At 40.1% G+C, this 26,454-nt stretch overlaps 1 protein-coding gene across 1 annotated transcript in view; it reads left to right on the top strand.

The window, feature by feature from the left end:
• The window catches only part of LOC134564788 (MAP7 domain-containing protein 2-like), a 42,345-nt gene that overhangs the window by 11,105 nt on the left and 4,786 nt on the right, over nucleotides 1-26,454 (top strand). Inside the window, exons 2-15 of the mRNA XM_063423972.1 lie at nucleotides 1,966-2,061; nucleotides 2,863-2,943; nucleotides 4,373-4,536; nucleotides 7,250-7,364; nucleotides 8,325-8,357; nucleotides 12,845-12,946; nucleotides 14,633-14,731; nucleotides 15,104-15,202; nucleotides 16,273-16,398; nucleotides 18,275-18,420; nucleotides 18,815-18,945; nucleotides 19,580-19,824; nucleotides 24,121-24,256; nucleotides 25,377-25,557. Coding sequence (XP_063280042.1) covers nucleotides 1,966-2,061; nucleotides 2,863-2,943; nucleotides 4,373-4,536; nucleotides 7,250-7,364; nucleotides 8,325-8,357; nucleotides 12,845-12,946; nucleotides 14,633-14,731; nucleotides 15,104-15,202; nucleotides 16,273-16,398; nucleotides 18,275-18,420; nucleotides 18,815-18,945; nucleotides 19,580-19,824; nucleotides 24,121-24,256; nucleotides 25,377-25,557 — 1,754 coding nt within the window. The remainder of the gene's footprint in view (nucleotides 1-1,965; nucleotides 2,062-2,862; nucleotides 2,944-4,372; nucleotides 4,537-7,249; nucleotides 7,365-8,324; nucleotides 8,358-12,844; nucleotides 12,947-14,632; nucleotides 14,732-15,103; nucleotides 15,203-16,272; nucleotides 16,399-18,274; nucleotides 18,421-18,814; nucleotides 18,946-19,579; nucleotides 19,825-24,120; nucleotides 24,257-25,376; nucleotides 25,558-26,454) is intronic.

The following is a 26,454-nucleotide window of genomic DNA, read 5'->3' on the forward strand; positions in this document are numbered from 1 at the left end:
GAGGCAAAATTCCATTGTTTGTCTTAACTGAAGCTGCTTTAGTTGCAAAGTGAATTTGTTCTGTTGGGATAATTTTCTGCCTGGGTTGAATTGGCTCAGGCTGCCTGGACACCGCTGTCTCCTCCCTTGAGGAAAGACGTACCTGGATATTTGTCTGAAATCTATGTGGTATTTGAAGAAGCTTATGTTCCTTCAGCTTTTGTGATGTACAAAGGTGTCATTGGATATGAATGCTCTGGCTGTACATTTGTGCTCTCAGAACACCTGCTTTTCCTCTGGCTGTTTTCACTTCTATTTGTGTTAGAATAGATAATTCTGTTGTTCTCCACTTGGTGTTTTTTTGGGCTGGATTCCCATCCGTGTGACATGCAACAGTGTACCAAAATCAGATTTTTGTCTGACTTGTCTGATATAAACAGTGAAAATACAGTGAGCCCTTTTTAAGCTGGTTTTTTTGCCAATTGGTGATCTCTTCGTGTTGTAGTATATCTGGTTTCTGACTTGTTTAAAAAGAGCCTCAGAGATGTATAGGATGGGGTTGAGGAAGACTTTTGTTTGCTGCTGCAGTGAAAAATTAATTCAAGACATGGCAACAGCTGCGGGTGACAATTTAGAGTTGCTGAATAAGTATTGTAATCAGCGTTTATCACTGAAATCACATGGGATTAAACACTTTGAGGTGATTGTTCTTGGGCACAGCCTTAGGGAGGGTTATTATCATGACACAACTAGTTGTCATGGCGATGCATGGAGAAGAGGGAGACTCTTCCTTCCTCTTTTGCATTCAGCACTGCTCTTATTAAAGGGAAGTCAGATCATTGACAAAGTTGTAGTCTTCTTTTTTAAAATATAACAGCAAATTGTACTATTGGCCCTTCACGTTCTGGTTGAAATCACAGCACGTTATGTCTTCCTTTTGTGGATTGCCTTTTCTGTGTATGACTGGCTTCAAATTTTTCATGTGTGGGTGGTTTTGTCATGTGTTCCCTTGCTTCCCCTGAAGTTGGGCTTTCTGTGGAATCCAGCTGAGCTCCCTGTGTTTGTCAGCCAAGGTGAGAACAAGGTGGCAGTGTGTGAGGACACTTCTGTTTGAGCTGTGCAGGGCACTGGGGTAATGCTGTCTTACAGGTTGCCCTGCCTGCTTTTCCTGTAACTCTGCACCTTCACACCCTGTGAGGTGATTAGTGGAGGTTGATACCAAAACAAAGAAAATCTGGGGAAAGTGATACAGTAAATTAGTCTCTCTGACTTGTTAATGGGTTTTGTTATTTAGCGAAATTAACATAGGTGGCATTTCCTTTCTGTGTGAGTGTCTGGGAGTTGTAGCCCTGCATTTTGTTGAAGTCACCTTGATGAAGCTCAGATAAGGTGAATGGGTCTCTGCACAAATGCTCAAATTACTGTTTTGGAGTCGAATTTATAATTAAAATTTATTTTTGAAGATCTAGTTTTAGAAGTATGTTGTAAGCATCCCTTAATGGTTTACTTTATGCAGCTAATCCCCTTGCTCTTTCATGTAATGAGGTAATGACAGGTCTTCATAGACCCCTCCCTGCTTGGTCTCATCAGAATATGATTCTGGCAGTGCTAATGCACTGTTACATACATGTGTCCAGCCCACAAGTGCTCATATGGTAGCAAAGAGTTTTTATTATTAAGTGTAAGTCAGACGTAACTTTGCAAAATAATGGGATTTGTCTTAGAAGAGTTATTAAATGAGTTTAATCTTTGAAACTCTATAGTCTTAAAACATAAGGTTTGGTCAATGCTTTTACAACGAAAAGCTGTGCCAGGTCTCAAGTCTCATTTGACAAGCTTTTCCTTACAGATTGAGCAGTCCCCAGTTAGCTTTTTATTAGAAACATCAGCAACCTCAAATAGAACTTTATGTATTTATTTTAGATATTTATTTCATGAGTTTCAGTTGTAGAGTTTTTCTTAATGTGGATTGATTCTTTCTCACAGTTGCTGCAGCCCAAGCCATAGCAGAAGAAAGAAGAAGCCAAAGTGGCATTAACCCTCTTGCAGTCCAGACCTCAATAAAGACAGCAACTAAACCAGGTATAATTACAGGTCATTGCTCCTAATGAAGTGCTGGGCTCACAAGGGAGAGTTAGTAGGGATCAAAAAGAACATTTTTAGAGAGAAGTTTGGTGCTCGCTCTTCAGGAGCCATCAGCGCACTTAGTAGATTTGTAGGTAGGTTTGTAGGTCTGGTTTTGATGATAGATTTCTGCTTTTGACTGGCTCAGAACTCAGTTAAGTTGCTTGTCTTGTAAGCAGGGCATGGCAACAAAGATAAATGATGGTAACTGGGCAAGTTACCAGCTCACTTCTTGCTGAAATTCAAGTTTTTATACCTGCAAAGACTGCTGAAGTCTTGGTTCTGTTTAATCTGCAAATGGGCTGTCCTACAGTGCTCTGAATTTGTCATGACAGGTGAACTATCTTTTCCTAGATGACATTTTCCTAAATTCCTGTCATTCTTGTTCATGGGAGTTAATAGGTACAAGAATGAGGATTAGAGCTGAATTTGGAATAGGGTATGTTCTCACATGTCTGACTTCTTAGGCTTTCTTTTGACTGTACCTATTGAGCCTTTAATATGATGTCTGCTTTCTCTTGCACTTATTGAGTGTTGTGAGGGAATAGAAAGGGGGGAAAGAAGGATGTTCAGCTTTCTATGAATTTTTCAGATTTTCAGATTTTATCTTTAATCTCTATATAGAGTGTGCAGTGATTTGGTGGTGCATCTCTCAGAAGTTTCATTCTCCTTTTGATAGTGAAGACTTTTGACTTCTAATTTAAATTTGAATGTTCAAATTCATTGACAATTATGTGTCTTCAATTTTTGTTTTGACAGTGATAGATGGTTCTATGCTAAGAACAGAAGAAAAGCAAAGGCTGGCCCGGGAGCGTAGAGAAGAGCGGGAAAAGCAACATGGTATTTTCATGTTTCATTTAAAACATAGTTTTCTAAAATGTTTCTGTTAAAGAATTTACTGTCCCCCTTACTCCCTGTTCTGTCACTTTTTGTCAGCATGCTGGGGGCAAGAGACAAGGTCAGCTCTTGGTCTTGCATCAGTGTTCATCTGTGGACCTGAATGATGATGTTTTTGATTTGAGAGGAAAACACTGTAGAGAGTTTCAGCTTGCTGAAGCTCTATGTCACTTCTGACCTTCCATTTCCTAGTGACTGCTCAGCAAATTAGCCAATTCCTTATTGAAAGTCTTAAGAAAAACACTTTGGAAAATAAAAATTTTAGGTTAGAGCTCCTTCCTATAGCTCTGAAGACTGATGTTTGGAGAATGCTGATTCAGAGAAATCCAAAAAAGATTTATCTACTTGAATGGCTTGTTTGCCTTGAACACTGCTTCCCTTGTTTCCCAGCACACTGAAATGACTCCTGTATTGAAGTGTCAGCAGTATACACTTTATCTTAGCAGGGAATCTGAGACTAGAGAACTGCAGAAATTCTTGCCCAGCTTTATGCTGTTTGAGATGTGAATCAGTGCATGTGTGTGTAGCAGGAGATGAAAGGGTCACAGTGTGCCTTGCAATCCTGGGTCTTGGGCTCCCAGGCTGTGAGGAGAGATGTCTCTCTGAGCTGTATGTCTGTTTCTCAACATAAAAGCAAAGACCCACAACAACAGGAATTATTGTGTTATCCTAATATGGGAACAGCATAATGTTACGATGCATATAAAATTCAGAAATATTTGGGGGGCCCTGTGTGGAGATGCTGCCTCTGCATTGTTGGTGTGATTATCTGGTCTCCTGGTTCATTTCATCTGTCTGGCCATGGAAAATACCCTGTGCATTCTAGCTTTGTGTCACAGGACCTGAGGCTTCGTGTTGAACTGCACACAGCTGTTCTTGGTGGAGGCTGCAGAGAATAGTGATATAACTATTTTGAACTCGAATGCAGGAACTGTAGAGTCTTCCCATCTTGTCACTCAGTGCCTTAAATATTATTATATCTTGTTCTAAAAAGAAAAAAAGGAAAAGAAAAATACAACATAGAAAATTCTACTTTTTGATTTTTAATTTACTGCTTCCTTACAGAGACATCACTGTTATGTTGGTAAGGGTATGCTTAATATAGGGAATATACGTATCTTGATATTCCTGTCTAGAGAGTAAAGCCTAGTAGCAGGCAAAGTTCTAATTCCACTTCTAGCCTGGGGACAGAATTAAAGATGAGTCTGTTGTCATGTGTGATGTCCTCCACCTCTGCAAGCTCATCCTCCTGGACATTCTCACTTCAAGTATAAGAATTCTGCTTGGACAGTCTCTTGCTTGGGAGTTGCATTGCAATATCAATGAATGGCTAAGGTTGATTTTATTTTTTTTCTTACAAATATTCTTACAGCTGCCAAAGAGATACAAATCCTTGAAAAAGAGAGAAAAGCAAAACTCCAGTATGAAAAACAGTTAGAAGAAAGGCAGAGAAAGCTAAAAGAAATGAAGCAAAAAGAGGAACAACGGAGGGCAGCAGTAGAAGAAAAGAGGAAACAAAAAATAGAGGAGGAAAAGGTAACACACATCAGAGTTCTATAGTTTAGAAGAACTACATTGTTTTCCTACATTACTGTGCTCTGAAGTGATATGAATGAGAAAGTTAGGGAAATGATGAATGTGTTAGCACATGAAAGTATTTTCCACATCAACAGTGGGCTGTGTAGGCATATCCACCTTCCCCACAGAGTGTTAGCTACAGCTGAGGCACGTGGAACTTCGGGAGCTGTGGCTGCTGTGACTGCTAGCTATTTTTCACATGAACAAAAACCCTACCCTGTATTTTCCTAGATTTCCAGGTGTCTTCAGAGCACTTGGTACAGTCTGTCTGTAAATCAGCATGAGTGACAGGTCTTAAGACTTACTTCTGTTATTTCTGTGTCTTGCTTCCTTGGAGCCCTGCTGTGGCCTGAGACTCACATTCTCTTAGTTCTTCTAAATCAGAATTCATTCCTGTATGATAAAAGGTGGTGATGTTATATGTGTATTTGTCATTTGCTGTTTTGAACTGTGTAGTGACTGTTTTCAACTGGCCTTTGCTCTGGCTGCACATGGAGAGGCAGAGCAGTGTTTGAGTTTGGGACTCACTCACTGGATAGAAGCTGATAGCAGAAATAAATACATGAAGTTATTCCATCCTTTTGACAAGTAGCTCTGTTAGTGCATATTAGATGTGAAAGTTCTGAAAGGGTTCATTTCCAGAGTGTCGGCAGTGGAAGCATCACACACCTGTGCTTTCATAAGCTGGTTGTAAGAGCTTGCTGTGGGTCATCGGTGAAGAGCCTGTAAGCCTGGCTGGCTGCTGCTTTGAAGTCCAGCATTGTTATACTATTGCAGCAATCCATCTTTGCTGCCCTTTTTGACTGGCGGTATTCTACACTGGTGTTTAGTTTTCTGTAATCAGCTCCTGGATGTGATCAGATTGATCCTTCATTTGAACTTCAGGGAATAGTTTACATTGCTGGAGAACAGAAATGTTTGGGTGGGCTGTGACTGCAGTCCAGTGCAATGTCATTTCTGTAAGCATCTACCCTATACAAAAAGCATCCTTTATGCTTCAAAAAGGTGTTACCTTTAAATTTATTACATTTATTCATGTAGTTTTGAGGATGGTAGATACATATTAAGTGGCCACCAGGATGAATAACCAAGGAAGACAAGGACTAGCAATGAGGTGTTAACCTTGTCTTTTACTCAGTCCCTGGTGATGATCTACATAGAGAGTTACACATGCAGAATCTGGAAGGTGGGAAGACAGTACAGATTTGACCTGTTAAACCTTGCCTTCAACAAAAAGGTGAAAACAGATCTTGACTTTGGTACTCTGACACGAGGAAAAGATACCAGCAAGATACCATATACAGTTGTAAATTTGGTAGATAGAAGTGCATCAAAATACATAGTACTCAACATTATTGTTGACTTATTCAGCCAAGTCTCATTTAGTTAATCATCTAATAAGGTAGAAGCAACAGCACAGTAGCAAATACTTTAAAAAAAGAAGTGGTTCTAAGAATCTTGGAAGACCAGTAGCCATGCTGAGGATTCAGATACTTGTCCCCCCATGGCTGCTCAGTTATTCTGCACATCTCTGCAGCTCACTATATTGAGACCTTGAGCTCATTTTTGTCATTTGTAAAGTGAAGCCTGTATGTTTAACGCTGACTGAAGAATTACTGCAGTGCAGATACCTGCATGGAAATACAATCTACAGATTATATAATGTCTGGGTACTTTGGCACCTTAGGTAAACTCTAGTTCAGGTTTCTCTAACAGGGGAAGCTAAGCTTTATATCTCAAACAAAAACTTTTAGCTTTATCTTTTGCCAGTGAGCAGAGCTCTCCCTTCCAGGTTTACATTGTGTGTTTTTCACGGCAACTCTTTTAGTTTTTGTTGTGAAATGGTGTTGAAAGAAGGTGAAAGGCTTGTGTCCCCAGGCAGGAGAAATGGCTGTATAATGAGTTCCCCTGACATCTTACTGCAGTGTATCCACAGCAAATACTGCTTCAAAAGATCACTTGGGATATAGCTATTCCAGAAGAGAAATGTGTTGTTGACACATGTGGAAACCTGGCTGGCCAGAAAGAGTCTAGCATGGTTACAGTTGGTCTTTATGCACTAGAGCTAGAGCTCCCCTGCTGGCAGTTACTAGTTCTGGAGACAGGAGCAAAAGCTTCTTTCAGCCCCTTGGTCCTGTCAACAGTGGTTGCTGAGGCCTGAAGTTGATTTGTCTTCTTTTGCAGTTTTGCCTTTATGTCTTGCTTTTCCAGATTTCATCACATCTCTCATAATGTCAATGTCTGTTAAGACCTGAGTCATTGATTTTATTGTTCTTTGGAAACATAAATAACTTTATACTTGGTATTTTATAATGGAGGATTTTTATCACCTTTTAAAAATAACTTAATCATATAAATAGTTTCAAGAGTAACAGATTACTTTTGCTCAGTTTGGGGTTCATTCCTATGTAGAAAATAAGTGGTGCTGTTTACTTAATAGAAAATCTGTTTGGTGGCTATTTTAAGTAAAGAGTAGAATAGATTATCTGTGCTTTAGCTCAACCTAATCATGTTTGCGGTGTTTTGAAGCCACTAATTGCCTTCAACATTCTTTGCATGATGATTTTTGTAACAAAAGCTTGATAAAACAGATTATAAATCATACGGGGGGCTGTATTTTGTTTACTGGTGTGGCTGTGGTTACAAGCTTCATGGAGATGTTGTTTGGTAGGAGCGCTATGAAGCAGTTCTGCATCGCACCTTGGAGCGGAATCAGCGGCTGGAAACACGACAGAAGAGATGGTCATGGGGGGGGTCTGTAACTCCAGACTCAGAAGGCAAAACAGGTAAGCAGCACTGTTTCCAGTAGGACTAAAATCACAGGATATTCTGTGTGGACCCTGGCAAATGCAGCACTATTTGTAAGGACCTGGGCATCCTTTCCTATCTTGGATCCTAATGCAGGATCTATGGGTAGCTCATGGGAATGTGTCATATCTGTACTTGCCCTGAGATGCTGCTCAGACTCAGAGCTATTTTTGACCTTGAGAAGAGCTGGAGAAAAGCTCCATGGGAAGTACAACACATGATGGCACTGCCAGTTCTCAAACATCAGATAAGGGGAATTACGATCTGTAATATTAAGGTAATTCAGAGTCCTTCAAATGCAGTTCGTGTAATGGGGAGTGCTAAGACTGGTGATAAAACCAGAAATACCCAGTTGTACTCTAATATCACATCTAAAATGTTTTAAACACACCCTTGGAGTTACGGAGTGCTGACTGATTATTTGAATGCCCAGAAATGGGTAAGGAGATGCAGTGGACAGTCCAAGCTTCTTGGAACATGGATTCTATTCTGGATTAGGTGATGCATTTTAACATTCTTTCATTTGAACTCAGATAATTTCCTGTTTCACAATTATCTGTTTCTGCTTGTAAACATTCTGAAATCAGACCAGCAAATAGAGATTGCAGTGGAAGGGATCTTTTCATGCACTACCTAACTACCAATAAATAATATAGGTTATTGGCCAGGAATAACATAAATCAAGAAAAGCTTCAGTTCAGCCTATCTTCTGCACTGGTGGAATTGTTCACTGGTGCACTGGTGGAATTGCTAATCAGTACCACTGATTGTGGTACTGTTGTTTTATGTCAGCTTGAGTCTGTGTTTGTAACATGTTTGAAAGTGCTTTGATATTAGTTGTCATTCTGATATGCAGCATCCCCATTTTTTGGTTAACTTGCTTTTTTTTTTTTTTGCTGTTTGACCTCATTACTTAGCTGACAAACCTTCTTCTTCAGAACAACAGAGCACAGATGAAGGTGGAACTGGTGGTATTGATTTTTACAATTTTCTTTTTCTGTTGTTTTACACTCACTACTAACCTTATAACTTGAGTTCTTTTCACACTAGGGAAAACCATCTTATAGATCTTTTCCTGGATCTTGGCCAGCTGTGCAACAAATGTGATCCCTAAGTAGAAAGCAGCCCCCCTCATTTTGGCTATCCCTCCCAGCTAATTCTACTACAGCTTAAGTCATGGCATCTTGAGGGAATTTTCAGGGAAAGGCTATGTGTATTTGGGTTTTTAAAGAAGTCTGGAATACAGCACAGGAAGAAGAGAAATTCCTACTGGCAAGTATTTGAATATAAATTAGTTCAGTGGTCAAAGATTTGTGAGGTTTAAGGGTAATTTCAGACCATTTCATTGCTTCGTAATTTGTAAAAAGTACATGTTAGGGCTTGATTTGTTTCCTTTTAGCTTTGGTTTACCAGCAGTTGAAGTAACATTAGCAAAATCAAATGATATTTTGGTGAAACTTTGTGAAAGGGAATGGGTCTCTTGTCAGTTTGATACTTTGTCTGTGAAGGGTTTTGCAGAATCAGAGCTGTCCCAATTATCCAAAGATAATTCTTTACATGAGATGCGTTTTCGCTGGATTTCTGGCACTTTCCAGTGCACAGACTGAGCTATTCATAGAAATGCTTTGGATCACTGATACATATGTTTAATAAGCAAAATTGTTTCTTGTAGCTAGATTGAGATGAAAACTCTCAGCTGAGACCCAGCTGAATCTGAATCCTGACAGTCTGTGCATGCCCACAACATTACTAATGCAGTGCAGCTGTCTGTGATACAGACAAGTGAGACTTGAAAATGCAGTGAAGGTCTGACTGACTATGATTTAACTACTCTGGCAACACAGCAGAAGCATGTGTATTTTAGTTAACTTTTCCCTTACCCTGCACATCATGAGCCCCTGATTTTCTCCCGAATCAGCCAGTTTGGCTGGGTTGGTTTGTCTGCTTAACATGTATTCCTTGGATACATATATAAATCCATTTACTCTATCTCACACTACCAAATATCATTTAACCTTGAAACTGGGAAATCACGTTTGCCTTACGTGTTTAAGAAAGCACTGGGTTTTATTCTATAACAAACATAAAATAATGTTCTTTGCTCTCCACTGATTTATGTGAGGAAATGAGCCTTGTCTGTCCTTTCCATTGTGGAGGAAGATCTTCAGTGCTGCTGAAGCACATTTAAGATAAAATATCTTGCAACAGAAATGCTCCTGATATAATAATAGGTGCTTAAACTGTGATTTATGCATCATAAAGTTACTATGCAGACAGTTCAGCAGCAGTAGATCAATTTGGCTAACTTGGCACCAATCTGGAAAAAAAATTGCTGCAGAAGTAAACAGGTAATGCAATGTCCTAGTGAAACCCTTGTGCATCCACATTGTTTTAAAATTGTGTTTGATTTTGTGTTGATGTTTCAAATGTGGAGCTATGATGTGTGAGTTGGATAATGTGGAATCATGACTGGCTTTACATTTCTCATATTTATTCCTATCTCAGGGTAATTCTTTTTAACTTTGAGAGCTCATCACTTAATTAGTATTAAAAATCTACATAAGCCATGTAGGATACATAAATCCAGCTTGCTTTCTAAAAAATCCTCATATGGTCCCTTTTGCTTTACATTTGTATATTTTCTGGAAAGACAACAATTACCTTATTTTTACTCTGAAAAATGACACCATATGAGCCACATCATTGTGGCTGAACAGTGCATCTTCTCTAACTGCATGTCTGGGGCAAATTTTAATGCAATATTATATTTCCACTATCAAATTCTGTGGCAGATTTGGGATCAAAGCCCCATTTTTAAAAATGAGAACCATTTGGGGAACTGATTTCAAATATTCTTTAATTACTTTAGGACAAAAGGCGTTCTTGTCTATTGTAGAGCTGTGCAAAATAAAATGCAGAGTCAGATATGTCTTCCATGAACTGGGTGTGTCAACAGTAATATTTAGGAACACTGAGTGGCAGAGCAGAGGTTTTGGGTGATAGCGTGCTCTGGAAAGTGAAGCCATGTAATGGAACATTTCCCAGCCATCAGCGGTTCTGTGGGATGTTGAGTGTGATTCATGAGACCACAGCAGGGATCCCGCTGATGGTGAAATGTAAAAATGGATGAAAGCCCCAGAGTCAAGTGTTACATTAATGGCATTGCTGTCAGTGCTAAGATGACGTAGGCAGGGTGTGGGTCTGCCAAGGGGAATGGCTAAGCTGTGCAATAAAGCATCCTTGATCAAAGTCCTGGTAAAAGGGGTGTTTTAGTGGTGCCTGCTGAGCAGAACTAGAGGTTCAGGTGCATCAGGACTGGAGACATACAATTAGAATAGAAATGGGGCTGCCAGAGGCTCTCCTTGCTAAATAAAGACCTTCCTTGTCCTAGTAGAAATCTGGAAGGAAGTGAGAGACAGCTAATCTTATTTCATGTAGCCTAACGTTATCCAGCCTCAGGCAATGCTGCAGCACCCTCTCTCATTGAAATGCTGTGAGGATTGAAAGCTCCTCACTCTTGAGTGATTTTTGTAAGATCCCATGTTTCCCAGCTCCTTGCACAGTACCAAGTCTTGCTGCATGGCAGATATGTGCTTTCTTCACCTCTGCTGCTGCAGTTTGATTTCCCCCTTCCATTAGAAAAATAGAGAAGTTGGTGTCACATGAGTTGTGTGCTCCTTGCATATCAAACCATGGAGGTTATCTAACTTTCCCCCAAAGAACATATTTGTTCTTTTATACTTGTGGAGGTACTTTTTCAAATGGTGCTTTATAAACAGCTACATAACCAGACTGACCAGCTCAGGAATATCCTGCCTATCTTCTAAAGGTTTTTTTGTTCTAGAGAAAGGACCTTTAAAGTTTGTGGAAGCTGTTCTGTTAATGAGGTGGGGAAAAAGTTGAGGCCATCTGATCATGCAAATGTATTGATTGAAAAAGCATTGACCTCTGTACCTGGGTCCGAGTAGGTGGTAGACCAGATCTCAGATTTCATATAAATGCTGAAGTGCTAAATTGAACCAAGAGAAATTTGTGTGAAGTGTCTCTGTGATGTTTGGAGGTCTTGGACTCAGTTGAGTTCAGGCAGGAGCCAGGATTTCCTTTAAAGAGTAGACACTAGAGGGTAGCCTTCCCCTTCAAAAGCGCCCAAATACATGAATTATGAGCTTCCTGATTTTTCGTATATAAAACCTCTTAAGGCTGTTTAGTTATCCCACTTCGCAGACTCCATTCATAAAATGCATTGCCCCCCCTTTTTTTTCCCCCTCTTTTGGTTATGGTGGGAAAGCATCCACTAAGCTCAGATCTTCATTTCTAAATTAGATTCTCCTAGTGGATCTCCCTCTTATCCCATGAGGACTTTGCTCTTGTTCACTGTCACAAGAGCTTCCCATAGGGCTGTCCATAGGAATCCTTATGTCCTGGCTCTGGCTATAAGGGCTGTTGTAGCATGCTGGCAAAGGGAAAAGATGTTGCCTCTGTGGTGAGTAGTGCTTCTGTGTCCTTTGGTACTTATGCACTAATGAGTTCATATAAATAATCTTTGCTGTCTAGAATGTCAGTAAAATCGATTACTTGTGTTAGATGTGTAGAATTTCATGTGTTGCGCTGGTCTGCACCACTCTGTGCACATTAATGTTTTCTGCTTAGTGAGTTCCTATGGCAACAAGTACATGCTTTTCCAAGGCTTTCACACTCAAGAGTAGTGTTCATCCTGAAAGTACATTATTTGAAATTAAAAAGCAGGTATTTATCTGCCTTATAATAAACTTGCAGTTCTGCCACGAGATGTGATTTTTGTGTGTGTATGTGTCTGTATCCACATACCAAAAAAATAATTAATGCCTCTTGTGGCAGGGTTTTTTTTGAAAAATTGCAGATTTAATAGGAAACATTAACTTAAGAATAGCTTTTAGAGAAAAATTGGCAATTTCTAAAGTACAGCAACCTTTGTTGTTGTACAATCAGAACAATCAGAAATAGGAATGTTTTCCTGCCTTTCTTTAGGACTTGGTTTTATTCCTCCAAAATAATTTGTTTTGGTATGGATTTATTAACTAGTGATTAAAAAACTAGTTTTGACATACCTATGTGGCAGGAATGAAAGAAATTTTCCAGATTTTGTTGTTATTTTCTGTGTCTTGCCAGTCTGATAACAACAGACAACCTCAGTAGCTTTTGTCTGTATATGTTAGGGGCACGGGGTTTAAAAATCCCTGATTTGCACACATATACATAAATCCTGGCATGACTCCACTAAAGTCTGCCTTTTCTGTGCCTGTCCCAACTGGTGCTAGTGGTATCAAGCCTGTTGGAAGGAAAACAAAGTCGTTTGTGTTTCTCATCAAACAAAAGCGGAAATAGCTTTCAGGATGCAGTACTTGGAGAGTGAGCTCTCAGCAAGGTGTGAAAGGTTCACTCTGAAGATGAGTTCTGAAGTTATCACTTCTCTCCACAGCCAGCAAGCGCTCGCCCTCCACAGCCAACCTCAAACAGGCAGAGGCTGCCGTGAGCAAATGCCTGTCGTCGTCTGCAGCTCCTTTAAATGCCTCAGATCGAAGTAAGTGTGGGTGTGTGGCTGCTCAGAGCAGGGCACTGCTCAACTGTGGCTGAGGAGGAGACAGGAGGTGGAATGAAACTCCTCCCTCCTCCCCTGCTATGTGACTCACTTCATATTTTGATCTCAGATGCATTTCATGCAATTTGTTAATCCAGTTTGACTGTTCATCAACTGACCCAGTTGATGTGATCTCTATTAGAGGAGAAGAGCAATGGTAAAAACTGCTGGTTTTTCTTTTTTTTATTTCTATAATTCTGTTACTAAAGTCAAATCTTGGTGAATGATTCACAGATAATTTCCCATAATCTCTGGATTTGCATGCCTTAATTCACACTTCAAAATTACAGCAAAATAGAAGTAGTACAAAAATAAAGTTTGCCTTGTTCCGTTAGACAGCCTCAGTCATTTGATTGCCAATGTGAAGGAAAAAAATAAATTTTGACAAGGAATTGTCTTAATATACTTGTTAGAATAAATAAAAACTATTTGTAGGAGCACATATTTTAGCTTGTTCTAGCATGAGATTTTGTTATTTGGAATCTCCCCAGAATTTCATAGGAATCTGCCTGTATTGCAAATATGGAGGCTTTTTCTTTTGTTTTTCTGTTTGTCTAAAATGACGAATAAGCTAAAAGCTGTTTAGTACAACAGCAGATTCAGCTAGGTCTGTGCTGCAGTGTTCTGCCAGTCTGCAGCCTCTGATCAAGCAAACTGTGCTGAAAGAATCCCTGACACAGACACAGCTAAAGGTGGTTTTGCTGGTTCATTGGAAGGTGATGCAGCAGAAAAATTTGTGCTCGTACACTGTATGCCTGGTGGGGAAATCGACTATATTTGTACTGGCAGAGGCTCTGAGTCACTAGAGGCTGCTTGTGATTTTAAATTATATTTATGTATTATGTGTCTGCAGGGTTCAGCTCTGGATATGAGTCAGAAGCAGGGCTGTAAAGTTCAAATTAAACCTCTTACAAAGGAAGTCACTAATTATCAACTAATTGGGATTGCTTTCAAACGTACTGTCATAGCCTGAAATTCTTTGTGAGTCCTTAGTCGCTTTGGAGAAAGTATTCTCAGGTCGCCTGAAATACTACAAATTTGGACAGGTCTCCAAGTGATCTATGTGGTCAGGATGTAGAGGTTGCCTTAGAGTGAGCCTGTGCTCCCAATCTGACGCTCAGGGAGAGCTGTCTGTTCGGTAAAAAGATGGGTAAATTCACAGGGCATTAAATACAGTCACAGAATGAACCAGATTGCTTCTGTTTTGCATGTGTGCCTGGGAAGGCAAAGGAGCAGAATGTGGAAATGTGAAGATGATGCTTGTCCTGGATCAGTGAAATATCTCCACTTAACACCGTGTTCTATGTTAATTCTAGGCTCACTCATACTCAGAGAGAATGTGAGCAAATGTCTTTTAAAATTCTTGTGTATTTTAAAAGGTGTACATGGATGGCCTCAGTAGGTCAAAAAAGAATGACATCTTGCTGCTGTGATCAGAAACATACAAAATAAAAGAAATAATGCTTTATATAAAGTGGTTCTTCCCTGATCCAGTTTCTCTGCTTCTGAAGAATTCAATATTATAAAGCAACTTAATCATTCCTCTCTCTTTCTTAGGGAAGTGGGGCAGGTGTTGGAGGGGACCTCTGGGCTTTTCAGCATAATTAATCCCTGCACTTTCACTTCCAGGTACCACAAAGAGAAGTGCATCATTAAACAGACTGAATAACAAAGTCCCTCCACATTCCCAGCAGTCAGCACCCAAAGGTTCGCAGGTGGAACAGAAAGGTGCTAGAAACCCGTTTGTTTTGAGAATTGGGAGGCAGTAAATGGGATATTTGAAGATGACTTTAAACCTTGTCCCACTTCCATTATAAATGTTTTCACTCAGGCCTTCATGCAGTCTGTGCACTGTGCCATAAATGTTATTATGCACATTGCAGTGCCAGATATTGGGTAATTGTCTCTAAACCAGCCTTATTCATCTGAAAAGTGGAAGAGTGGGGGGAAAGTAGACAAATGGTAGCCAAACCATTTAACTCATGAGAAAATAGTGCTTCATAATGATTGTTTTAGCTGATCAGTAAAAGCAAAGCATGGGATGGCAATTTAGAAAATCATATCTTGTTAAAAATAATCTTCCTTACGCTTGGTCTCTAGGAGGAGCAGAAAAGAAGAGGAGCACATCTCTGAGTAGAATGAGTAGTAAACCCCAATCCTCTCCAGAACTAGAAAAAGTGAAAAAGGAAGAAAAACCAGGTGGTTGTTTCATAAAGCTGAATATTTTTTTAAAGCCTTTAAAGTTTGGATAGGCTTGGTTTCACTGGTTTCCTAAGTTCTTAAATTTCTAGAACTTTTCAATGGCTTTTTAGTTACCCAGTGTTAAAGATAAAAAGGTAAAAGCTCAATTTTTACTTCTGGACAAAAAGAGAAATCCTCTACGAAGGCCTTTGTTAAATGGCACTTCAAGCAGATAACAACATATCTGTCTGCTTAAGAAAGCAATTTGTTTGAGAGCTGGTAGGTTTAAGGGTCAGAAATGGTAAAAATGTCACTTATACGTTCACTTCTTAGTTAAATCTTACGTTTGCCTTTTTAAGTTCTCCTTCATTATTCTGTTAAAAAGCAACTTCTCAGTTCCTGCTGCTGGCATAAACCATGGGCATGCAGAAAGAAAGAAACCTGTTCTCACTTGAGTCTGTTCTGGTCTCTGTATTCCCCACTAAGTTACAAATACCCTCTTCCTAGGAACTCCTCCTAAAACTGAAGAATAGCACCTTGTCTAACGTGTTTTTCCCTCTGAGTTAACAATTCTGAAACTTCCCTTTTTCGCAGCTGTTGCCAACAGTTGAAATTATTTCTGCTTCAGAATCTTTCCTGTGTGAGAGAATGATGGGTGCTGTCCACGTGAATGTGTGTGTGCAGGCAGTGCTTGACCATAACTGCTCGCTTTGACTTGCAAGTCTTCTGTTTATTATGTCAAAACAGCCTTTCCTGCAATCTAGAGAATGTAGCTCTGAAGAGCTCAGTCAAAAATGTCTCATACTTTGACTGGATTCAGCATTCACCTCTGTTGTACACGTGCCAGTCTCTGCACATTAAAATGACTTGTACTAAGCAAGGCAAGAACAAGAAGTGCAACATGAGAGATTGCAATGTTTAACCTTCTGTGCTTTTCGTTTGGAATTCCCGCTCCATGACTTCAGTATTGTTCTTCCAAAACTGTTATGGTTTGCAACAACGCTCAGTCTTCCTTTGCTCTGTGCTGCTTGTCTTTTCCATGATACGATTTCATGTTGGATCCTTTCTGATTTGTTCCTGTCATCCAGCTCGCCGCTCCCAGATCAGTCCCCTGGACAGTAGCATAATCAGCCGCCTCCTCGCCCCCACACAGGCCTCCCTAGCTAGGAGTAAAAGTGCTGCTACCTTGTCGGCTGATGGACAGGACCCCTCAGGTAACAGGAGGGCAGCAAAGCCTCAAAGTCTTACGCAGTTGCTCTTCAAGCAAGAACTTAGATGATAGCTGCTAACTGTGCTACACTTTTGTCTGAATCAGACAAGTTAATACATGGTTGTGTGTAATATTACTTACCCAGTATTTTCTGTGGTCATTAATACCCAATTCATATGCTGTGTTGCATGTTTACTTTACAAAACCGTGGAATAATACTGGCTTTTAAACTCCAGTGCTGGTTTACTCGCTTTGCAGAGAACCAGATGCTGGTGTTCATTCTGGGGTTTTTGTGTGTGGTTTTTTTAACCGACAGAGGTCTGCATTTGTACCCTCAACTCAATCTGAGACATTCTAGTTAGAGCAGTACTGGGTAATGAAAGGAAAAAAACACCCAAACCAACCTGTAGTTTCAAAGTGCAAAACGTAAATTTCTTTAGGGGAAGAAACTCTTGCGGGAACATGACAATAGGGTTACCTTAAGATAAGTACAGGGGCCCCTGAGCTGGCTTCATTCAGCTGGTAGGAGAAGTCAAGGTATAATAGGAAAAGAGAAATCCTGGCTGATTCAAGCAGTTTTGTGTTGGTCCAAACTGACCTGATATGTGCACACCAGGGCTCAGTTTACTAGAGTAGGAATTTGCATAGTGGGCAAGGACCCCTAGCTGCATCCCACAGGTCCTGGAATTGTTACTGGTTAATTAATAATGCCCCAGTAAATGCATCTCTGGAACCAATGTGGAGGCTTTTCTCTTCTTTTACCTTACAACTTGTGTTCCCAGTTTTGCTTGTTTCTTCTTAAATATGAAATCCCATCTTTATTTTTTATCTTAAACCATTTCACTTGGTCCTTGTCAGTAATGGTGACATTTCCACACTGTTCCCCTTGTCTAATAATCAGTTTTTGTTTTTTGGTTTGTAGTCAATAGTCATATTTTTACACACCTGTGTGTGTGCTGCTTTTATTTTACCATGAATACTTCTGTTCATGTCATGTGGGGAAATGCCATCTTTTTTGCTGTTACTGTTAGCATGTGACACTCTATTGCTGAATTAAGGATGCGTTTTTATAAGGTTACTTAGAGGTGCTTTTTTCATTTGAGTAGAAAAGTACCTTTAACACAAGCTGTGCTCAAAAAAAATGCTGGTCTCCTTGCACAAATGCTGCAAATACAAAAATAAAATGTATTTTCCATAAAGTTACAAAACTACATGCTTCGTTTGTCACAATTTATTTGAATTATAGAAGAACCCAATGTCTAGTTTTAGAATATTTTTGCATTTATGTGTGCTCATCTGTGTGTGATCAGGTTAATTAAAAAGTAACAAGATAAAATTTCTTTCAGTATCTCATATGTGAAGAGATTGACACTTCAGGTAGTGAAGGTATCATAGTTAAATAGTAGAGCTTTTTCTCTTGATAGATTTCTTTTACACCATCTTTGAAAAGAAGGGATGTTTTCTCCTGGAGTGTAGAGGAAACATGCTTAAAATCTGAACCTGTCATGAAGAAATTGTCAGGAAACATGCTAAGCCATTAAAACTTACCACTGCATTTGTGATCAAATGCAACTTGACTAAAATTAAGGTAGTAATGCTGGTGTACTGCAAATTTGGTCAATTTTTGGAAAAGCATTTTATTTTTATCTACTCCAGACTGCTGCTTTCAGAGTGTTTATTCTTGGTGCTGTTGCTTCCCAAGTACTAATTGTGTGGTGGTGTCTGTCCATGACCCATTGCATTGTGCACTGCCTGCGGTGTTTCCCTGTATGGTTTCTAACACACACAATCTCTCTCTTTTTCTCCCTCTTCCTTCTCTCCTGTTCTTATGCTGTGCACTTGGTTCTCGTTTTGTCTTGTCAAATTCCTAACTTTTATAGAATCTCACCTCTGTCCTCGTTCAGCTTCAGCCAGTTCCATCAATTCCCCAGTCCCAGCTCCTAAAGTGCCGGTGCGCAGCCGTAGCATCGACAGATTGAAGTCCTCTGTGTCTTCATCTGATGCAAGTTCACCTGATTCAACCCAGGTTTGTTGAAAACTTACAGGAATTAAATTTCTATTAATCTGGGGGTTGGAACAGCTCAGGATGCAATTGTGTTTCACCTCTTCGCAGCTGCTTTCAGTAAGCATTGATGAAAGGTACAATAGCATTTGCGTAAAAAATACAGAGTGTTAAAATGAAATTGGAATTTCATGGTATTTGATCTCCCTTTTATCTTGAAGGCATATTGTTTGCTGCTTATGGTTCCCAAAGTTTAGTTTATGTAAAAATTAAACACGGACCAGGTCTGTGTTTTGGAACATAAAGGAAATTCAATGTGTGTCTTGTTGAGCACTTGCTTGTTTGTTGGAATAGCAGCTGCTCTGTCTGCAATGTATTCTAGAGAGTCAGCAGTATTTTGTTTTTGTGTATCTTCTAGAAATCAGAGACAGAAAAACCATCCCCAGGTTCTGGTTTGAGGCGCCCACCCTCACCATCCTTGTCTGCCCGTAGAAGATCCCCCTCTCCTGCTAATTTGGTGAAGCGTCCTCCGTCCCCTTCTGCAGTCAGGTACGTGTCCAGGTTGAATCTCTTCTGCAGTCAGTTATGTGTCCAGGTTCAACCCCTGTTGCAGTCAGGTATGTGTAAATACCTTTTATTCAGCACAAAATGAAGGCTTCTTCCTGTCTCAGGACAGTTGAGCTGTTAAGAATTTGGATGACATATGCTATGCCTTCTTTGTACTAAAAATACTTCATTTTAGGTCCAATTTCTGTTTCTCAAAGAAGGGATGCAGCTTTTACTTCAGCCTTTGTTGTGCAGACAAAACACACCCTAATTTTCTGTGCAACCTGTGCACTAAAACCAACAAAAGCCTGCACACTTTTTGAATAAATTCATCCACCTGTATTAGCATAGGAAGTTTATTGGATTAGATTCATGAGGTTCATCCTAGATGTGGAATAAGTGGAGATCTGGGCTAGCAGTCCTGTTTTGATGTTAGCCCCCAAGTAGCAAGGCTGGGTGCCCAAGGTGTCTTGGAATCCTGGTTTGAGTTTTACAGAGAAGGCACCAGTAATTTGTGGGTGGATTTATTTTTAAAAGTGAGGTATGTAATATAAACTGAACAAAGAAGACTGCTCTCCTCAGATGCATGGTTGAGATTTTCATTGTTAGCTCTGAAAAATATTCTTCATTTCAACAGACAGAAGACTCGCCCACCTTCACCTGGTGTGTCGAAACAAAGGCCACCATCTCCTACTCCAGTCTCTAAATCAGCACCCATCCAGCGTCCATCTCTCACACCAGGTGTTATAAACATTACCAAAAAGAAAACTGAAGCAGAGAGCAAACCAAAGGATAAGAGCACAGAAGGAGTAGGACAAGAGCAAGGTGCTTCCCCAGCCTCGGAGAAGGATGCAGGAGCAGCTAGCACAAAGACCAAAGAAGGTGGGTGTTTTTCAGTGTCTGACTCACTCCTGCTCTAAGCCAGTGTGTGCAGGAACTGGGGAAACAACTGGCTCATGAAGTAGAGCAGTGGAGGATAGGATGCTTTAAGGCAGAAGTTGTTCATTGCTGATTATATAATGATTTTACATTGTATGACTTTGGGTCGTGAATTTTCATGCAGTAGTTGGTTTATTTGACTTGGAGATTTAAGTCAGGAGCTTTTAGTGTTACTACTTGTACTGTAGTTTTAAGAAAAGCAGAAATCCTCTCTGCCTTTTGGGCTTCAGCTGCTGTAGCTAAGTGATCTGCTAGCTTAAGTGTATAAAGTCAGTAATTAAACTACACAAAGGTCTTTCAGTTCAGTTGGTAGTTCTTAAAATGCTCCTGTAGAGACCTTCTTGGAGGACAAAACCAGCTCCTGTTCATCCCAGGATGAGAGAGAGTTTTCACAATACTTGAAGGCTGCCTTGGCCTAAGTTCCAGTGAATGTGTAATCACTGCCTTGGGAAGAGTGATCAGTTCACAAGTCACACTGAGAAATTTTCTTGGTAGATTAAGGAAAGCCATATAACAAATAAGCAATTAGTGTTCTGGTCCTCTTCATTGTGCTGTGTGAGGCCAGCCTCTGCCCCTCACTGGGAAAAATGCAGCAGAATCTGGGAGAGCTTTCTGATGAGGTTTGGTAGGGAATTCACTGTGCAGAAGGACTTAGGGGACCCTTGACAGGGAAAGGAGGGATCTTTAGAATGTAAATTATAGCCAGTGGGCAGTACTGGGGGTGAATCCCTCAGACAGCAGGTAAGTGGGAACATGTGCTTGCTGCACGTTACTGCATGTACAGTTCCTGTGTGTTTTCCTGGGCTGCTGCTGTTCTGTGCCACTTCTGAGGCTCCTCCTGGTACTGCTTCTGTTGGATGTGAAGAAGTGTCATTCAGCTGAAGAACTTATGGTACAGCTCTCTGGGCATGTGTTCCAGTGGAAGGAAGCCTGGCTGTCGGAGGTGGATGTTTGTACAAAGTCACACATCCGTCTTTGGTGTCATGTCCTTTTGTCTTTGCAGTCAGAACATCCATCCCTCAATGTGCTGCCTCAGATATACTATTGATAAATGTCTTGTGTACCTCAGAGCATCATCACTTCTGATCAATGTCATCAGCTGGTTGAAGCCTCCATAACAATGTGCCCTAGTCCTGTATCTTCCAGTTGTTCAGGAACAAGAACATCTGTCCTTGTTCCTTAGATGCCTGATCTGTCTCCTCTCTACACTGACTTCTGAAACTGTATTAACTCAGTTTATCTGTTTCCCTTTTAGTTTATTCCTAATCTCAAAACAGTCATCTTTGTAGTGATTCCTACTGGGGCTGGGCAAAGCTCTTTTCTCTTTGACACATAGAACAGAAGGAAGTAGTGGGCATGTTCTTCAGAATAAGAGGTGATTTAATTTCTCTCTTTGAATATTTTGGTACATTGCAGTATTGCCATATGAGGCAGAATCTTTTTTCGTAGGAAGTTGCTTTCAATTTACAAGGCAATTTTCATTTTACATGTCTGTGTCAGCAGTTCACCCCGTGGGTTGGTGCAATTGCCTGTCCCAGACAGCTTCTGAAGTCAGAGCACACCAGTGAATGGCATGTGGCAAATCAATCTCTAGGTCTTGTAGGTTTAGCCTAATTTCAGCTTTGTGCACTTGTATCTTCATCCCATCTCTTCTCCTTCAAACTGGACTTGTTTGCCTGTTGCTGACAGCAATCAAGTTTTTGTCTTGTTTTTTGTGTCTTCCTACTGCAATATACTGTTCCGCAGTAAAACACTTTTTATTTTTCAGTGACTGGAGCAGTTGTCATTTCTGGCAGCAGCCTCTCGCAGCTTCTCTGAGAATTAAAAGGCTTGTTCAACTTAAAGCATAAGAAGTGCTCCTTCATGAGCTCTCCCCTTATGCCTGATGATAGGTAATAAACTATCATGGAGCCTCACATTTTGTATCTGGGTATTGAAGGCTTTGAAATATGATTCCTAGATTAATTGTGAATTCATTACTTACCTTGAAATCAGTTGGAATCTTCTCTCCATCCAGCTAGTATTACATTTGGCACATGTTCAGAGATTGTTTCTCTTGCCTCTTTGTCTCTTTCCCCTTCCCTTACAAAAAGGTCCTTTGATAAAAAGGCTGTTCTTACCTGTAATGACTCGGAGTACAAGGAGAAGGAAGGTGAGTGTCAAAGACTGTCAGAATTTTCTTAAGGTGTGTTAGCAGTCATGTTGGGAAGTCTCCTGTCCTGCCCTATGGAAACAGGCTCTACAGGGGTACATGGAGATGAAAACAGTATTGAAGTACTCATATGGAAATCATCAATAAAACTGCAGAAGTGAAAATGCAGTGGGAAGATCCCCAATCCTTTCTTGGTTGTTTTTTTTTCCCCTGTTCTTTCCAAATCTGCAGTCTTCTGAATTCTTGTGACTAATTTTCTTCTGTCAATACCAGATATCGTATTTAAGCTGTCATTACCATTGTAATCCTACAACTTTAAAGTCTAAAACCTTTAGGCTTCTTGCTGAGCATTAGGTTGTCTTGCTTAGGTTCAGTTTTGAGGAGGGGAAATAGGTTAAACCTGACATTAAATGTCAACCATTGATACAACAGGGAGAGACTGCAAATGCACAACAAAAAATGGCCTCTGCTGTAAAAAGCTAGTAATCTGAAGAGAAAGTGGCAAAGAAAGAGAGAGACACTTTGTCTTCTTCATAGCTGTGCACTGGCAACAGTAAATGAAACCTAGCGAGTTACAGAACATAGGAAGAAAAGCATCTGCCTGTCTTGAATAGGCAGATCTGCTAATGGTTTTTATAAATGCAAAATGGTCTTTCTTGCTCAGGAGGAGGAGGACTCCTTTTGACTGACTTTAAATTTGGAACAGTCATGGCTGATTTCTGTTAGTACCAACATGACTGCAGCTTTTTCCCACGTCAGAAGCAATGTGTTGTCTGGGGAGGTGGTGTTTTCTCAGCTTTGGATAAATCTAAATGTTAGAACACTCTCTATGCCTGCACTACATCAGTGCTGAAATGCTTTTCCTAGGACTGCAAGAACAATTTTTATGCACAAAAGACAGCCATGATTCAGCTGCTGAGAGTTTGCTGTGTGTAATTATACTCTGCAGCTGCAGGTAGTGATTATGTGTCCATGGGGCCTAAGCAGCTTTTCAGGTATTAGAGTTCCTAATGATGACATTGTGTTTTGAATGATTTGTCTGCTGGTCAGAAGTAGAACAAGTGGTGAAACCCTGATGTCGTAGTTCATTAAAATTACCTTGACTTCAAGGCTTTATTAATATTAAGAAAATATGTATGTGCTGATATGTGGAACATTCGGGAGAAAGGCAGGTCCTGACCAACATTATGATGCTGCTGCTGTACTGACATCAAGAGCTGATTCTCTGAATATTCAAATGATGAATTCTTAAATCACATTCAAACAGAAATATTTCTGGGGAATACGAATAACTGATAGAAATCAGAGTTCTTTCAGTACATATATTGAGAGCAGCTGGATGGCAAGATGGTTCTGTTTTGGCTTTTTTCCTGATGTTAATTTGTAATAGTGCCTCTGATGTTCAGACATCAGAACACCAGGCAGGTCATGAAGAAACACAGACAGCAGGACCTGCAAAGATTTACTTGCCTGGTGGTTGAAGCTGTTTTGAGCTCCATGTAAAGTGGAAATTGATTTGTTGCTAATGTCTGGAAATACGATATTAATGAAGTCATTAGTATGTGCCTTCAGGGCCAGATAAAATGGTGATTACTTGCACTCTAAGATGCCTTATAAAGGCATGAATATTAATGTTATGAAACAAGAAAAATAAAAGAATGATTCTTTCTTCTTTGGGGTCCTGTGCATTCAGTTTCATTAGAAGGAAGTGAAAGATATTTCCTAAAGCAGGTTTTTTTTCCAGTTTTCTTCTCAGTGTTCAAGCATTACAGGAATAAGGGCGTTTTGTCAGAGACATGTTTTTAAATGCTGTGATAATTGGAGAGTATTTTTAAGGGTATCCTCTGGAATATGGCTGGATCAGTGTTGAAATGTTACTGTTCCAGTGTCAGTGAGATGTTGTGGCTCTGCATCTTCAGGGCTCCCCTTTGGCTCTTGCAGGCCTGTTGCAAATAAGGGTGCAATCACTATGTGATGAGTGCTGACTGAAAAAATAATGAATCAGTTGGTCATGAGATCTCATCTCATAGCAGTAACATCTTAAGTTCCTGGAGCTTTCTAACAACCGATTCTTTCAACTTTTGCAGAATCAGGTAGCAAAACAGTAGCAGGGACCACCACAGCTGAAGAAGCTGCTAAAATCTTGACAGAGAAGCGACGTCTGGCACGGGAGCAAAGAGAGCGTGAAGACCAAGAAAGAATTCAGAGACAAGAAGAAGAAAGGTAACAATTTAGGGGAAGGAAGGGATGCTTTCAGTGGTGGGGTGTGGTTGGAAGGGACACTCTAACTGTATATGTTTTCTGAGTTTTAATATAAGTTCCTGCAAATGTTTATACAGTTCCTGAAGCTGAGAGGCACTGGCACCAACCTGGGGCAGGTTGCTGTATGCAACATCAGTTTATATCTCAGTATATATGTAATGCACAGTCCCTGTAAAATCACTGATGCTTTTTCCTTCCAGACACCGGTGGGGCTTTTGTTTCAAAACCAGAATGTGCTTTTTGCACCACTTGTGTTTGGTTTGTTTGTATTTGGTTTGAAAGAACTGACCTCTCTGTATTAAACTTTCCTGATCAGTTTAGGCAGTGGTTTGATGGTACATTAAATCTTACTTTAGTGATATGAAATATCGATTAAGAATGTTGCAGGCAAGTAATCCAAAGTGTTAAATCAGTGAGCATTTGGTTCACTGCATAGATATTGTTCAAAATAAATGGCTAAGTTAGTGCTGACTAACTTTATTCCAGATCAGGGGTCACCTATCTGCATCTGTGAATAGGGTGGAACATCAGATTTTGTCTGTTTCCCAGCTGTGGATATGAAGCTGTCAGAAACTTGCATATAATGTGCTCTAGGTATTTTATCAGAAATAGGTCATCAGATCTGCTCTGTATATCTGCAAGAGCTGGCAGTGTACACCTTCAGTGTATCTCTGAAGTCAGGCTATAGAAGAATCAGTCTGTTAGGAAATCCCACTAAATTTATGTTTGACATACATTTATAAGTGATTATAAGCTTCATTCATGCCATGGTTGCAGATGGTTTTTATTAAATAGTCGTTGCTTAATCCAGTTCTCAATCAAACATTCCATTATTGGAATAACCTCCTTTAACTTAATCAGCAAAGAGTGTTTACTCACAGGTAATTTCTCTCAAGTTATTTTGATTTTCCATTTGACAAGTCTGGATGGTGGCATTTGTAAATCCACACCAGAAAGTATCTTTATGCAGTTATTTTTTGACTGGACTGCCTAGAACTTCTTTGCTTTCCTAGTCTGTCTCTTGTGCATGCGCACTTTTAAAGAAATAAGTGCTCAGTAATCTGTACATTGGAAACTCTAGAATCAGAGAAGAAGAAATGGCCAGGAGAGCAACAGAGGAAAAAGCACGACAGGAGGAGGAGCTCCAGAAGCAGGAGGAGGAAAAGAGACTGACTTATGAAGAACAGCAAAGACAAGCTGAAGAGGAGAGGACCCGCCGGGAGCAGGAAGAGCAGGAAAAACTCGCAGAGCTTCAGCAGCAGGTCTGTGGCTCCAACTGTGTTCCTGGAAGAAGCTGCTGCTGTGGTTTCCAGAGGGTTGTCTTTGATTTTTCTTTCACAGAATGGATTTGACAAATCTCTGTCAGGCATGATGTGAGGCTGAGTTCATCCTGTCTGAGATGGTTTTGAGGCTGTCTGTAGGTCCTTTCCTTGCCCTGGTCTCTGTGATTTTTTTTCCTCCCTAGAATTTAATAAATTCAAGTATGGGCAGAAGCAGCTATTTTGGAATAATTTTTTTAGCCATTAGGGATGCTGTTTTGCATATGTAAAGTATTTGTACTGAGCCCACTTTACCAGTGGACTGCTATGAGCTACAAGGAGAATATCTGCCTGGAAAGTAATCTGATTTCCTCTGATTCCTCTCAAAGAACATGGGTAATGTTTCCAAGTCTGCTTTGTTGCTGAATAGTCTTCCACAGCAAGTGTCCATGTACCTTTACAAAGGCATCCTTTGAGCTGAAGAGAACAGTTCTGCAGAAAGCAGGCTTTCCTTAAATTAGATTAATTCTGAAAGCTAAAGCAGTTTTACATTGAAATTATTTGTGTTCAAAGAGCTGTATCTTATGAATGGCTTTGCCTTGTGTCTGTATATTTCTTTACGTGTTTGTTAACAACAGTTACTCAGAGTGTTGACTATGTTTCTGTCTTTCCAGTTATACTGGAAAAGATGCTTCAGTGTAGAAGGAATAGAAGATGTTCAGCACCAAGCGTCTTGGTAGCAATACCTGACTGCCAAGACTTTTAAGTTAACCTTGACACATTTAGAATTTAATTGCTATCTTTTCACTGTATAGATTATCCTCGTTAGCCAGATGATCATCCCAAAGCATAGTCAGAACAACAACATGCAGTAGATCAGGAACATTCAGAACATTTGCA

This window comes from Prinia subflava, chromosome Z, assembly GCF_021018805.1.
Source record: "Prinia subflava isolate CZ2003 ecotype Zambia chromosome Z, Cam_Psub_1.2, whole genome shotgun sequence".
Taxonomy (NCBI): domain Eukaryota; kingdom Metazoa; phylum Chordata; class Aves; order Passeriformes; family Cisticolidae; genus Prinia; species Prinia subflava.